Genomic DNA, 13,239 nt, shown 5'->3' with positions numbered 1-13,239 from the left:
ATCCTTAATTAATTAGTATATATATATATATATGGATTGAGAGCGATCGCTTCTTTTATCACTTAGGGTCACGCGGTATGATATGTGATGGTTGTACCGTTAAGTGAATGACTCAGCGATCATTGGACTGTTGCAATTAAATCTTTTTATTTTGGCTGGTGCCGTTTGTTGGGGGCTGCTTACTGCGTTCATACCGTGAGATTAAAATCAAAAGCGAAAATTTTTCTTCTTTTTGATCGAATCTTTGAACTGAAAAACAGAAAAAGCGGTTTCTCTTCATATTTTTTGGGATGAGTATTTAAACGTTAGACCTCATCGATGGTCGCTATTTTTTTCCATTAGCTACACTTTGTCTCTCTTATTTTTCAATTTTTCTCTCTTATTGAATCTGATTTGCTAATATTAACAATAGTAATAGTAATAATATTGACTAACTTTGAACAAAGCAAAAAAGGGATCAGCATTATCAACAGCCCCCCCCTTTATTTTAAGTTTATTCTTACATTAAAAAATTACTTTTCCATACGAAATTTTTTGATTTATTTTAATCTTTGGAAAAAATAGCAACCAATTGATCCAAGAATAATGCCTTCTGCTAGTCTGCTAGTCTCTGCTAAGAGAATTAGCACTATGCAATCTCTAAGACAAATTAATTTGAATCTAGCAAGATCTTTGTCTACCCTCACAACACGTGCCGGTCAATCCACATTCAATAACAACAAAAGATTACTAGATTCTTCAAAGAGAGTTGTTTATTCAAAGAGAACCATCTCTTCTATTAATGGTGTCGGTACTTCTGGTACTAGATCCACCGTAGTCCAATTATTAAACAATATTAGTACCAAGAGAGAAGTTGAACAATATTTGAAATATTTCACATCTGTCTCTCAACAACAATTCGCTATTATTAAAGTTGGTGGTGCTATTATCTCTGATAACTTACAAGAACTAGCTTCATGTTTGGCTTTCTTATATCATGTTGGTTTATATCCAATTGTTCTTCATGGTACTGGTCCACAAGTTAACGGGAGATTGGAAGCCGAAGGGATCGAGCCTGACTATATTGACGGGATTAGAATCACTGATGAACATACTATGGCTGTTGTCAGACAATGTTTCCTTGAACAAAACTTGAAATTAGTCAATGCCCTTGAAAAATTAGGTGTTAGGGCCAGACCAATCACTTCAGGTGTCTTTACAGCAAACTATCTAGATAAAGATAAATATAAATTAGTTGGGGATATTAGTGGCGTCAATAAAAATGCTATCGAATCATCGATTAAAGCTGGTGCTTTACCAATTTTAACCTCTTTGGCAGAAACTCCATCTGGTCAAATGTTAAACGTTAATGCTGATGTTGCTGCTGGTGAATTGGCTCGTGTCTTTGAACCATTGAAAATTGTTTATTTGAATGAAAAAGGTGGTATCATTAATGGAGAAACTCATGAAAAAATCTCCATGATTAACTTGGATGAAGAATATGACGATCTTTTGAAACAAAGCTGGGTTAAATATGGTACTAAATTAAAGATCAAAGAAATCAAGGAATTATTAGATTATTTACCACGTTCTTCTTCTGTCGCCATCATTAATGTTCAAGATTTACAAAAAGAATTGTTTACTGATTCAGGTGCTGGTACAATGATTAGAAGAGGTTACAAATTATTGAAAAGATCATCTCTTGGTGAATTCCCATCTACCGACTTGTTAAGACAAACTTTAGAGAAGGATGCAGATGTTGTCTCCGGTAACGAATCTGTCTCTATTTACTTAAGATCTCTTGAAACTGCCAAATTCGTCTCTTATTCAGATGAACCACTAGAGGCATTAGCTATTGTTAAGGAAGATGAAAACATTATTCCTGTCTTAGACAAATTTGTTTGTACTAATGCTGCTTGGTTAAATAACGTCACTGATAACGTTTTCAATGCTTTGAAACGTGATTTCCCATCTTTACAATGGGTTGTCAGTGAAGATGATCCAAACATTGCTTGGCATTTCGATAAGTCTCAAGGTTCTTATTTGAAGAACGGTAAAGTCTTATTCTGGTATGGTGTTCAAGACATTAACACTGTATCACAACTAGTTAGTGACTTTGTTAAAAAGACAACTGCAGCTGCTAACGGTTACAATGCTTCTAATTCAAGCGGCGTATTCAAGAATGGCAAATCTAGTAGAGCTTACTCTACTAGATCCACTCCAAAACCAAATGGTGTTAACACCAAACCAGGTCGTATTGGTTTAATTGGTGCTAGAGGGTTCACTGGTCAAAATATTTTGGCTTTAATTGACAATCATCCACATTTTGAAATTGCTCATGTTTCATCTCGTGAATTGAAAGGTCAAAAATTGAAAGGTTACAAGAAAGCTGAAATTATCTATGAAAATCTACAAGCCGAAGATATTAAACGTCTAGAGGCTAAAGGTGATATCGATTTCTGGATCATGGCTTTACCAAACAATATTTCTGAACCAATTGTTCAAGCAATTGAAAGTGTCAACGGTAATTCTAAGATCCTAGATCTATCAGCCGATCACAGATTTGTACCTGAAACCGAATGGGTTTATGGTTTACCAGAATTAAATGATAGAGAAAGATTAGCCAATGCCAGAAAGATTTCCAATCCAGGTTGTTATGCTACTGGTTCTCAAATGTCCATTGCCCCATTATTGAATCACGTCGATGGCTTACCTACTGTGTTTGGTGTCTCCGGTTATTCAGGTGCAGGTGCTAAACCAACTCCAAAGAATGATCCTAAGTTTTTAAACAACAATTTGATTCCATATGCTTTGACCAATCATATCCACGAACGTGAAATCTCTACCCGTATGGGACATGATGTTGCGTTCATGCCTCACGTTGGTCAATGGTTCCAAGGTATTAGTTTAACCGTCTCTATTCCAATCAAGAAGGGTTCTCTAACTTCCGAACAAGTTGAAAATATCTACAGGAAATTCTATGATGGTGAGAAATTGGTCCATGTTCAAAAGGACGTTCCTTTAGTCAAGGACATATCTGGTACTCATGGTGTAGCCATCGGTGGCTTTAAAGTGAACGATGCTGGTGACCGTGTAGTTGTCTGTGCAACCATCGACAATTTGCTAAAGGGTGCAGCTACTCAAGCTGTTCAAAACATGAACTTAGCCATGGGTTACGGCGAATACGCTGGTATTCCAGAGGATAAGATCGTTCAATAAATCAAATAAACGATATCTGTAATTTATAATTTACAGTAATAGTACATTTACAAACAATACATTAGTTTATTCCGTGATATAGGTTAATAAAATTAATATAGTCTTTTCTATATATACATATTTTCTTAGAGATATTTTTAACAAAATGTGTTACCCTCACTCTGTTTTTAATTTTTTTTAACTAGTCCCTTTTTTCTTTCTTTCTTTTATTGAACTTTCTCTTCTATCACGGAGCCTCCTATTACAACCCTCAGGAAATGTTTAGTTAATAGGTACAAGAGCAGGGAAAGACTTAGGTTCTTATACAATTACAACATAATAGGAGCACACACACACACACACACACATATATACATAGTAGCAATGGCTGAAACTAACTGGAGAAGAATTGATATTGATGCCTTTGATCCCGAAAGTGGAAGACTAACGAGAAAAGATATTGAACCACCATATTCTTCACAAATTACATCACAAGAAGTTTCATCCAAGATTTCTCAATTGCGTTCATTAGCAAGTAGTGGTGATTCCAAAGCAGCCGTAGCATTAGCTGTCAGTGATCCACCATACAGTGGTGACGAAGCTACTAAGAATGAATATTTCAAAGCTGTCCTTGAGACGTTATCTACTGTTAGACAAGCTGATATAGCTGGAATCGTAGGCGACTTGACACCTGTTCAACAGGATGCGTTGGTGAAGTATTTGTATAAGGGGATGTCTGTTCCAGAGGGACAAAGACAAGGTGGTATCTTACTAGCATGGTTTGAAAGAGTAACACAAGTGGCTGGTGTACGTCCAGTATCACATTTTATCAACGATAGAAACACAGTTTAATATACATATAAATATATATAAATTCATATAAAGTGTATCAATAATATATATATAATTCTATGTATATAATTAATGATGACAACGAGAAAGAAATACTAAATTATAAGGTACTGAATAATAACAAGAATTTAGGCAAAAATTAAATTAAATTTTACAAGAATGGTTGCTAAGGTCACGAAAACCCAAAAGAAACACAATCAACAAAGTTGAAATATGTGATTTTACTAAGAATTTAGTATAATGAGCGCGTATCCTAGGAAACGAAACCAGTTCATGAAAGATATATATGCTTCTATGTATATATCACGAAAACAAATGTTAATAAATTTCCTTAGTAACTAAGACACCTCTTTTTTTGTCTTCCTTTGTTAGAGGGAATAATATTACTATGATGGGTTAAAAGAACAAGAAAACCACATTGAAATGCTACCTACATAGATATTATACGGTGTCATAATAACAACACACTTTCCTAAGTAATCACTATGGAGACGCATTTTCCTTGGGGATAATAATAAAATGCATACATATAATTTATTCAGTATAAAAATTATATCTTTCCTCTTTTGAGATATAGAATAAGAGGGCTGGCTTTATTTCTGTGTTTTTTCATGCACTAAAACTACACATACACAGACATAGAAAGTAAGTTTGAGTTTGGTAACTACGCGTTACCGTAACTATCAAGAAAAGATAAATATACAGCAGTAATAATAACAGTAATACATTGACATATTTAGTAATTGGGTTGAAAGAAATAGAATAAAAATTACACAAATGATTATGCAGTAGAAAACATCTATCACCGCTTGTTGGTTCAAGTATTAGCTCCGTAGTTTTTAAACAAAAAGAGAATTTTGATAAATGGCTAAGGGCTTTATTCAGCTGGTCCAACACTTCCACGGATATCTATTTATCTATCTATATTTTCTTGATTGGCTCTACAATAATTTACATAATAAAACTCTTGGTAATAAAATTGATAGGCAGAAAGAGTATAAACGCGTTAAGATTAACTGATTATTTGGTGTTCAAACAGGATTAAACGTGGGGGAGAAGCGACAGACAGAAAGACAGACATGAAGTTAAGATCAGCGGCGTTATACATTCTATTTCATATTAATAATTAAATAAATCTACAGTGCGTATATACTATCAAAAAAACAAAAGGCCTAATATTATCATTACTAATAAAACACTACACTTTCAATTTTCTATCCGCTTGAACCCTTATGAATTATCAGTTCATTAAAGGTACAATAAAACTTAATATTTTGTAGTTGTTCGTCCTTCGAGGTGTCCTGATGATGATGACGAGGATCTTCCTTTCAGCGGAAACCTAATAAGATTCGAAATGTAAACAATTGGGACGCGTAATATTCATCCACACACCTTTTTATATTTGATTAATTAAAAAGTATTCCCTCAATTAGTAATATTAAAGAATTTATTATTATTAATATTATTATTATTACGCGTAATAACATTGGAACGCGTCTCAATATGTTTTTCTCTTGTACGGTGTTTTCTTTTTCCATGGGTGGCAACGGAGACACTCCAAATATATATTAATATTTTGATTTAATAAAAATTACAAAGAAACACCTGTACAACCGTCATAAAACACACACCACCAAGACGCGTAAATAAAAGAAATATTAAAAGTCTTCCCACTGCTGCTCCATCCCTCCCCTCCCCCCAAAATAAAATTAAAGAAAGCGTACAGCCACAACGGAAACTTCTGCACTGCTAATTAGCTAATTTAGTTGAGTGAAACCCTTTTCTAACAATATTGATAGAGAGAGAAAGCGAATAGTAATAATTCAATTCACTCTCTGTCTCTCTTTATTTACATATTATCTTAATCCTTGTTTACGCGTTTCGTGTTCCTTCATCCAAGTTAGATCACACTCTTTTCTCTATGATTCTTCTGTACAACCATCTCCCATTTTAAATTATTTATTTATTTATTTTGTTGTTTGGCGTTTTCTCTTTGTCAGAAATAAGTTCAAACCCCTCGCTTTCAAATCAATGAAGCAAGTCCTCTTACGTTTTTTTATGGGAAGAGAAGAGAAGAGAAAAGGAAAAATTTAATTAGTTGAAGATAATATTATTATTATTAGTATTATTAATAATAATTAACAGTGATGCACAGCAATATATACGGAGAGAGAGACAGAGTACAACAATAATAATAAAAAATAAACAAACTGATAGAAAAGTTTTGGTTCAACTTCATATATAAGGAAGTGATATAGACAAACAACTTCTTAGATCAAAAATTATTATTATTTCTTTATACCTTCTATTATTTATTCCTTCTGTTTTTTTTTATTATTATTTCTTATTAATAATAATACCATCGGAAAAAATATTAATACAAGAGTTTATATTCCATCATTTTCTCTTCTTATAGAAAAAAATATAATATACACATATAAAAATATTACCATCTCAATACAATGTATGTCATTAAGAGAGACGGTCATAAAGAACCTGTCAAGTTTGACAAGATTACTGCTAGAATCTCCCGTTTATGTTACGGTCTAGATCCAAAACGTATAGATGCTGTTAAGGTTACTCAACGTATTATCTCTGGTGTTTACGAAGGTGTTACCACTTCCGAACTAGATAATTTGGCTGCTGAAACTTGTGCTTATATGACTACCGTTCATCCAGATTACGCTACTCTAGCCGCTAGATTAGCAATCTCTAATTTACACAAACAAACTACTAAACAATTCTCTCAAGTCGTTGAAGATCTTTATCGTTATGTTAATCCAGCTACCGGTAAACGTGCTCCAATGATTTCTGATGATGTTTATAACATTGTTATGGAAAATAAAGATTTCATTAACTCTGCTATTGTTTACGATAGAGATTTCCAATTCAACTATTTTGGTTTCAAGACTTTAGAACGTTCTTATTTATTAAGAATTAACGGTAAAGTCGCTGAACGTCCACAACATTTGATCATGAGAGTCGCTATCGGTATTCATGGTAGAGATCTAGAAGGTGCTTTAGAGACTTATAACTTGATGTCTCTAAGATACTTCACTCATGCTTCTCCAACTTTATTCAACGCTGGTACTCCAAAGCCTCAAATGTCTTCTTGTTTCTTAATCGCAATGAAGGATGATTCCATCGAAGGTATCTATGACACTTTGAAAGAATGTGCTTTGATCTCAAAGACTGCTGGTGGTATCGGTCTACATATTCATAATATCCGTTCCACTGGTTCTTATATTGCAGGTACTAACGGTACTTCTAACGGTATCATTCCAATGGTTAGAGTCTTCAACAACACTGCCCGTTATGTCGACCAAGGTGGTAACAAGAGACCAGGTGCTTTCGCTCTATACATCGAACCATGGCATGCGGATATCTTTGATTTCATTGAAATCAGAAAGAATCACGGTAAAGAAGAAATTCGTGCTAGAGATTTATTCCCAGCTTTATGGATCCCAGATTTGTTCATGGAACGTGTTGAATCTAATGGTGATTGGACTCTATTCTCTCCAAGTGCTGCTCCAGGTCTATCTGATGCTTACGGTGAGAAATTCAAGGAACTTTACACTCGTTACGAAAGAGAAGGTCGTGGTAAGACCATCAAAGCTCAAAAGCTATGGTACTCCATCCTTGAAGCTCAAACTGAAACCGGTACTCCATTCGTCGTCTACAAGGATGCTTGTAACGAAAAGAGTAACCAAAAGAATCTGGGTACTATCAAGTCCTCTAACTTATGTTGTGAAATTGTCGAATATTCTGCTCCAGATGAAACCGCTGTTTGTAACTTAGCTTCCATTGCTTTACCAGCTTTCATTGAAACCTCTGAAGATGGTAAGACTTCTACTTATGATTTCAAGAAATTACACGATGTTGCTAAGGTTATCACTAGAAACTTGAATAAGGTTATCGACCGTAACTACTATCCTGTTCCAGAAGCTAGAAACTCCAACATGAGACACAGACCTATTGCTCTTGGTGTTCAAGGTCTTGCTGACACCTTTATGTTGCTACGTTTACCATTCGAATGTGAAGAAGCTCAAACTTTGAACAAGCAAATCTTTGAAACCATTTATCATGCTTCCCTGGAAGCTTCCTGTGAACTTGCTCAAAAGGAAGGTACTTACCAAAGTTTCATCGGTTCTCCATCATCTAAGGGTATTCTACAAATGGACATGTGGGACCAAAAGGCCTACGGTATGTGGGACTGGGAAACTTTAAGAGCTGACATCATCAAGCATGGTCTAAGAAACTCCTTAACCATGGCTCCAATGCCAACTGCTTCCACTTCTCAAATTCTAGGTTACAACGAATGTTTCGAACCAATTACTTCCAACATGTACCAACGTCGTGTCTTATCTGGTGAATTCCAAATTGTCAACCCATATTTGCTACGTGATTTGGTCGATCTAGGTGTCTGGAATGAAAGTATGAAACAACATTTAATCACTTCTAATGGTTCTATTCAAGGCCTACCAAATATTCCTCAAGAACTAAAGGAATTATACAAGACTGTCTGGGAAATTTCTCAAAAGAAAATTATCGACATGGCTGCTGACCGTTCCATCTACATTGATCAATCTCATTCTTTGAATTTGTTCTTACGTGCTCCAACTATGGGTAAGATTACCAGTATGCATTTCTACGGTTGGAAGAAGGGTTTGAAGACTGGTATGTACTATCTAAGAACTCAAGCTGCCTCCGCTGCTATTCAATTCACCATTGACCAAAATGTTGCTGATCAAGCTGGTGAAACTATTGCTGATCTAGAGAACTTACAACGTCCAACTTTCTCTCTAACTCCCGCTTCTTACACTCCAGCTGATTTCGTTCCATCTGAAATCTCTACTGCCAAGCCAGGTGCTATTGATGTTCCATTAGCACCAGCTCCAAAGCCAGTCGAAGTCGCTGTTGAAATTAGAGAAGAAGTCGTTGTCGAAAGAAGCAGAAGCAGCTCCCCAACGCCATCTGATGAGTCCAACAAATCCGTTGAACAACCAGAGACTCCAGTTGTTGCTATTCAAGAGACTTCTGCTAATGAGGATAAATCTGCTGCTCTTGATGCCGAGGAAGAAAATTTTGATATCTACAACTCCAAGGTTATTGCATGTGCTATCGATAATCCAGAAGCCTGTGAAATGTGCTCTGGTTAGTCATTATATTTCTACATTTCTTCTGTTGATAAATTTTCAATTTGGGTCATTTTTTTTCTATCTTAATTTCATATCGGTATATTCATAATCCTTATTTTTATAATCTTACAAACATAAATAAACATACATAATCGAATCAATAAAAAGTATTACAATCAAATTTCAAACGTCTGTAAAGCCACACTAATAAGTATATGTTATTCTCTGTATAGCGGACTCTTCTCTTGTCTTCTCCCATGCTCGGTAAAAAAAACACAGTTTAAGACGTTTATTTAAATAATCGAACTAGCCGAATTGTGCTATGAAGGAAAATAAATATATACATGAAAATAACAATCATAGAAAGTGTAATAGTTAAGCATATCAACTAATTGATACCTAAACAGGAACTAAGGCCTTCCAATAAAAGAATCTCATATATATTATTCTTAACAATGCCTGCCAAGGTCGAAAATCTCTCCGGTCTTTTAAAGAATGATATATCATTAGAGAAGATCAGAGAAATCAAGGATCAATTGATCAAGCAACACTCCACAGTTGATTATCAATTAAGTAAAGTCTCGGAAAAGTACTTCGAGGATCTTCAAGACAGTTTAAAATTACTGAATCTTTCGCAAAAGTCAGTGACCTCTATTAGAGATGAGATATCTGATATTAATAAGTTAAGTAAGGAAAACAGAACATCTATAGAGAGGTACAACGTTATATTTGATGCCACTAAGATATACGAAATGATTAATAATACTTCTACCATATATGAGAAGATTGTTCAATTTAGTCAATTAGTAGAAAAAATTAATGGTATGTTAGCTGATGCGTTGGCACAGGATGCCCTAGATACAGGATGCCCCGATTTACTTCATATCCACTATCTACTCACCATGACTAGGGATTTCCAAGATCAGGTTGCAGTAATGGCCCAAATGTCAACGGACGATGTACAAAGAACAGTCCACAAGTTATTTGGCAACCTCTCACAACTTATCGAAAAGTTTGACCAACTATTGGAATCTCTTATTTATGATATCGTAGAAATAGTACGTTCGGAACAAAAATCACTGGCAATTAGACTTTTCAAGATATTAGATTTGGAAGAGAGGGAAGATCTAAAAATATTTGCTGTAAGAAATATAATTAAAAAGAAAGAAATTGAATTAGAGAAATCGTCGATCAAAAAATTACCTAACAATAAGAATGCAGCACGTCTGGCAGGTAGAGCCAGCCAAGGTACAATCGAATACCCAACTAACGAAGGTTTGTACGCAGAACTTTTGAATGGTACCATCTCTACAAGAACGACTGTAAGGGGGTACAAGAATTTCTTCTTAAATAAGCTCAGACAATCAATAGAAGACATGTTTGTCGAGGTTAGGAAAACTTATCAAGGAGAAAAAACTTTTGAAGTTTTAGAAAATATGGATTGGATATTTAATGAGCTAATGGTAGTAAAAGAACATCTTTCCAAATATTGCCCCGAAAACTGGAAAATATTTAACACGTTCTACGAATTATATTATGAAGAATTGCATTTACTTATTAATGAGCTGGTGGAATCAGAACCAGAAACTATCGTTATATTGGATATTCTAGATTTCGACAAGACTTTCCAGGACACAATGGTTAGTGATTTTGGTCTAGTAAAGAAAGATTTAAAAAGTATCATTGGACCTGAACAGAAAGAGACATTATTTAAGGACTATTTGAATTTGATAATCGAGAAAATGACTGAATGGATTAAGAATCTAGAAAAAGCAGAATTTGATGTTTTCCTAGAGAGGTCTACCCCACCTCATACTGATGTCGACGGATTATTATTCCTTGATGGTACTAAGACATGTTTCCAAATGTTTAACCAGCAAGTAGAAGTTGCAGCTGGGTCCAATCAAGCAAAAATTTTAGTGGGTGTGATAGAACAGTTTTGTGATTTACTAATTAGGAGACAAAAGGATTGGGATAACACAATATCAGGCGAAGTAAGCAAACTATTAAGATATAATATGCTATATGACGAAGATCCCCAAAATATTTCAGCAGATGCCGAGTGTCCAGGTGGTCTATTGGAATATCTAATTGCTGCAGCTAATGACCAAATGAGAGCAGCTGACTATACAATGGCTATATCGAACAAATATGGTGCATTAGTAAGTAAAGCATATACTAAAGAGATTTCGAAACATATGGAATCTGCGTTAGATGGTTTTGCAGATGTAGTAAAGAGCAGTTTGCAAGGGTTACTTTCGATTATGTTCGATGATATGAAGGAACCATATTCGGAAATATTTAGCAAAACATGGTACAGTGGAACTCAAGCGAAATTGATATGTGATACATTATCTGAGTATCTAACTGATATAAGACCACAAATGAGTGCAGTAGTATTTAACATTTTTATTGGTAATGTTATTGATGAAGCCTTCTTAAGATTTGTAGATGCAATGAATGAAGGCCATTCATTTAAGACTAAGAAGAATAAATTTTTGGATGCAATGAAAAGAGATTTTGAGATATTCTTCAGTTTATTCAACAAATTTGTGAGTCCTGATCAAAAGGAGGAAATAATACACCGTAGATTTAGAATCATGGAATATTTCATGGACTTTAGTTGTGAGTCTGCTGATGAAATAATTGAAACTTGGAAAGAGTTTATGATCGAGTATCCAGAAGGGACAATTGACTTTTTAACCGCTATTTTATACAGTAGGAAGGATATAGAAAGTTCATCTAGAAAGAGTTTGATTCAATCGGCTCTTGTTTTTGTAAATGATCCTGATAGAGCTATACGTTTGAGTGAATTGACTACAGATTTGTCATTCATTTCAAGATTTAAATATGAAGCTAAGTGATTATCATATAGTAGATATTGTCTATTTATACATATTTGAAAATGGATACAGATTTTTATTCTACTGTCCCATTTTATCATTATAATAAATATATGCATTAAAATATATCATGGTTCTATTTAAAAATAAAAAACACAGTAACGAAATACTGAGTATTCGTTGCATCGTTCAATAATTGGAAATTTAATAAACCGTCCTTCTTGGGACTCCACAATGCACCGACTTCATTTGTTATTGTTATATCATTGGCATCACTTTTTGTTGTCAGTGTTGTAATTGATATTATATATTTATATTGTGAAGAATTTTGATTCAATTTAGATAAAATTGTATTCTTTAATTCTTTTTTGATCGTTCCATCATTTTCTTTATCCTTTAGATTTTCCAGAGTATCTTTTAGAAGTTTGGATAATTCGGTGGTGTCGAATGGACTTATTTCTACTTTACCATCTTTTATATCAAAATTCGAAGCCATTTTTTGTTATTGTTGTTGATATGAAAGTATATTCTTTATTCAATATCTATGATTTCAGTGATTGAGATTCTTTTGACGTTAATAACCTTTAATTTGTATCATTGCCTTATCATTATATTTGTTGAAATCCCTTAATGGACTTTAGTACTTCATGAATCAATGAATGCTTAGCGCATCACTACTAAGATTATCAGGAAGTACTACAAAAAACAAACAGTAAATCACGTGAATTTTTGAAATTAATCTTTTTATTTCATGTTTCAAATCAGAATGAACTGAAGAGGGTGTGCCACCTTATTATCGTTATAATAAGGTGTCTATACTATACAAGTTAGAAGAAATACATCATGTCTATTTTATAATTTAAATAATGTTATTTTTTGAATCAAACAATTTCTTAGTAACCAGATTGTTTGAACTTACTGTATGTCAAAGATGATTGCAATATACGACAATTTTTGGAGCCTGGTTCTTTATTGTATTCTGCGCTACACAATGAATTTTACTATACGTGGTTATATATGTCTAATCTTATATCCCTTTGCACAAACTTGAACTTGCCAGTTTGTGAAGAGAGTAATGAAAGATATCACAACAAAATATATATAATTGTAACTATCAAAAGTGGGATTGCAATTTTTTCATTCATTCTAAAATAATTGTATACATAACGATATATCACGGACTCCATTGACACTTGTACTTTTCTTAACACAGTTAGATAAAACAAAGA

The 13,239-nt window shown here is 34.0% G+C and overlaps 5 protein-coding genes across 5 annotated transcripts; 4 read left to right on the top strand and 1 right to left on the bottom strand.

Moving 5' to 3' along the window:
- Positions 1 to 585: 585 nt before the first annotated feature.
- Positions 586 to 3,198, top strand: ARG56 (bifunctional acetylglutamate kinase/N-acetyl-gamma-glutamyl-phosphate reductase; the record flags this gene model as incomplete). Its single annotated transcript, XM_041549922.1, has 1 exon — positions 586 to 3,198. One exon carries the CDS (start codon positions 586 to 588, stop codon positions 3,196 to 3,198), a length of 2,613 nt encoding a protein of 870 aa, XP_041405856.1.
- Positions 3,199 to 3,561: 363 nt separating this feature from the next.
- On the top strand, positions 3,562 to 4,029 carry ARC15 (Arc15p; the record flags this gene model as incomplete). Its single annotated transcript, XM_041549921.1, has 1 exon — positions 3,562 to 4,029. The coding sequence occupies one exon, from the start codon at positions 3,562 to 3,564 to the stop codon at positions 4,027 to 4,029; it is 468 nt and encodes a 155-aa protein (XP_041405855.1).
- Positions 4,030 to 6,491: 2,462 nt separating this feature from the next.
- RNR1 (ribonucleotide-diphosphate reductase subunit RNR1) lies at positions 6,492 to 9,188 on the top strand (the record flags this gene model as incomplete). Its single annotated transcript, XM_041549920.1, has 1 exon — positions 6,492 to 9,188. One exon carries the CDS (start codon positions 6,492 to 6,494, stop codon positions 9,186 to 9,188), a length of 2,697 nt encoding a protein of 898 aa, XP_041405854.1.
- A 434-nt stretch (positions 9,189 to 9,622) lies between these two features.
- On the top strand, positions 9,623 to 12,031 carry SEC6 (SNARE-binding exocyst subunit SEC6; the record flags this gene model as incomplete). The annotated part of the gene is made up of 1 exon (XM_041549919.1): positions 9,623 to 12,031. The coding sequence occupies one exon, from the start codon at positions 9,623 to 9,625 to the stop codon at positions 12,029 to 12,031; it is 2,409 nt and encodes an 802-aa protein (XP_041405853.1).
- Positions 12,032 to 12,146: 115 nt separating this feature from the next.
- Positions 12,147 to 12,506, bottom strand: TDA2 (Tda2p; the record flags this gene model as incomplete). The annotated part of the gene is made up of 1 exon (XM_041549918.1): positions 12,147 to 12,506. One exon carries the CDS (start codon positions 12,504 to 12,506, stop codon positions 12,147 to 12,149), a length of 360 nt encoding a protein of 119 aa, XP_041405852.1.
- Positions 12,507 to 13,239: the final 733 nt, after the last annotated feature.

Source organism: Maudiozyma barnettii (genome assembly GCF_903064755.1).
Source record: "Maudiozyma barnettii strain CLIB 1767 genome assembly, contig: KABA2_03, whole genome shotgun sequence".
NCBI classification, from domain to species: Eukaryota; Fungi; Ascomycota; class Saccharomycetes; order Saccharomycetales; family Saccharomycetaceae; genus Maudiozyma; species Maudiozyma barnettii.
This window is presented reverse-complemented; position numbering and strand designations above follow the sequence as displayed.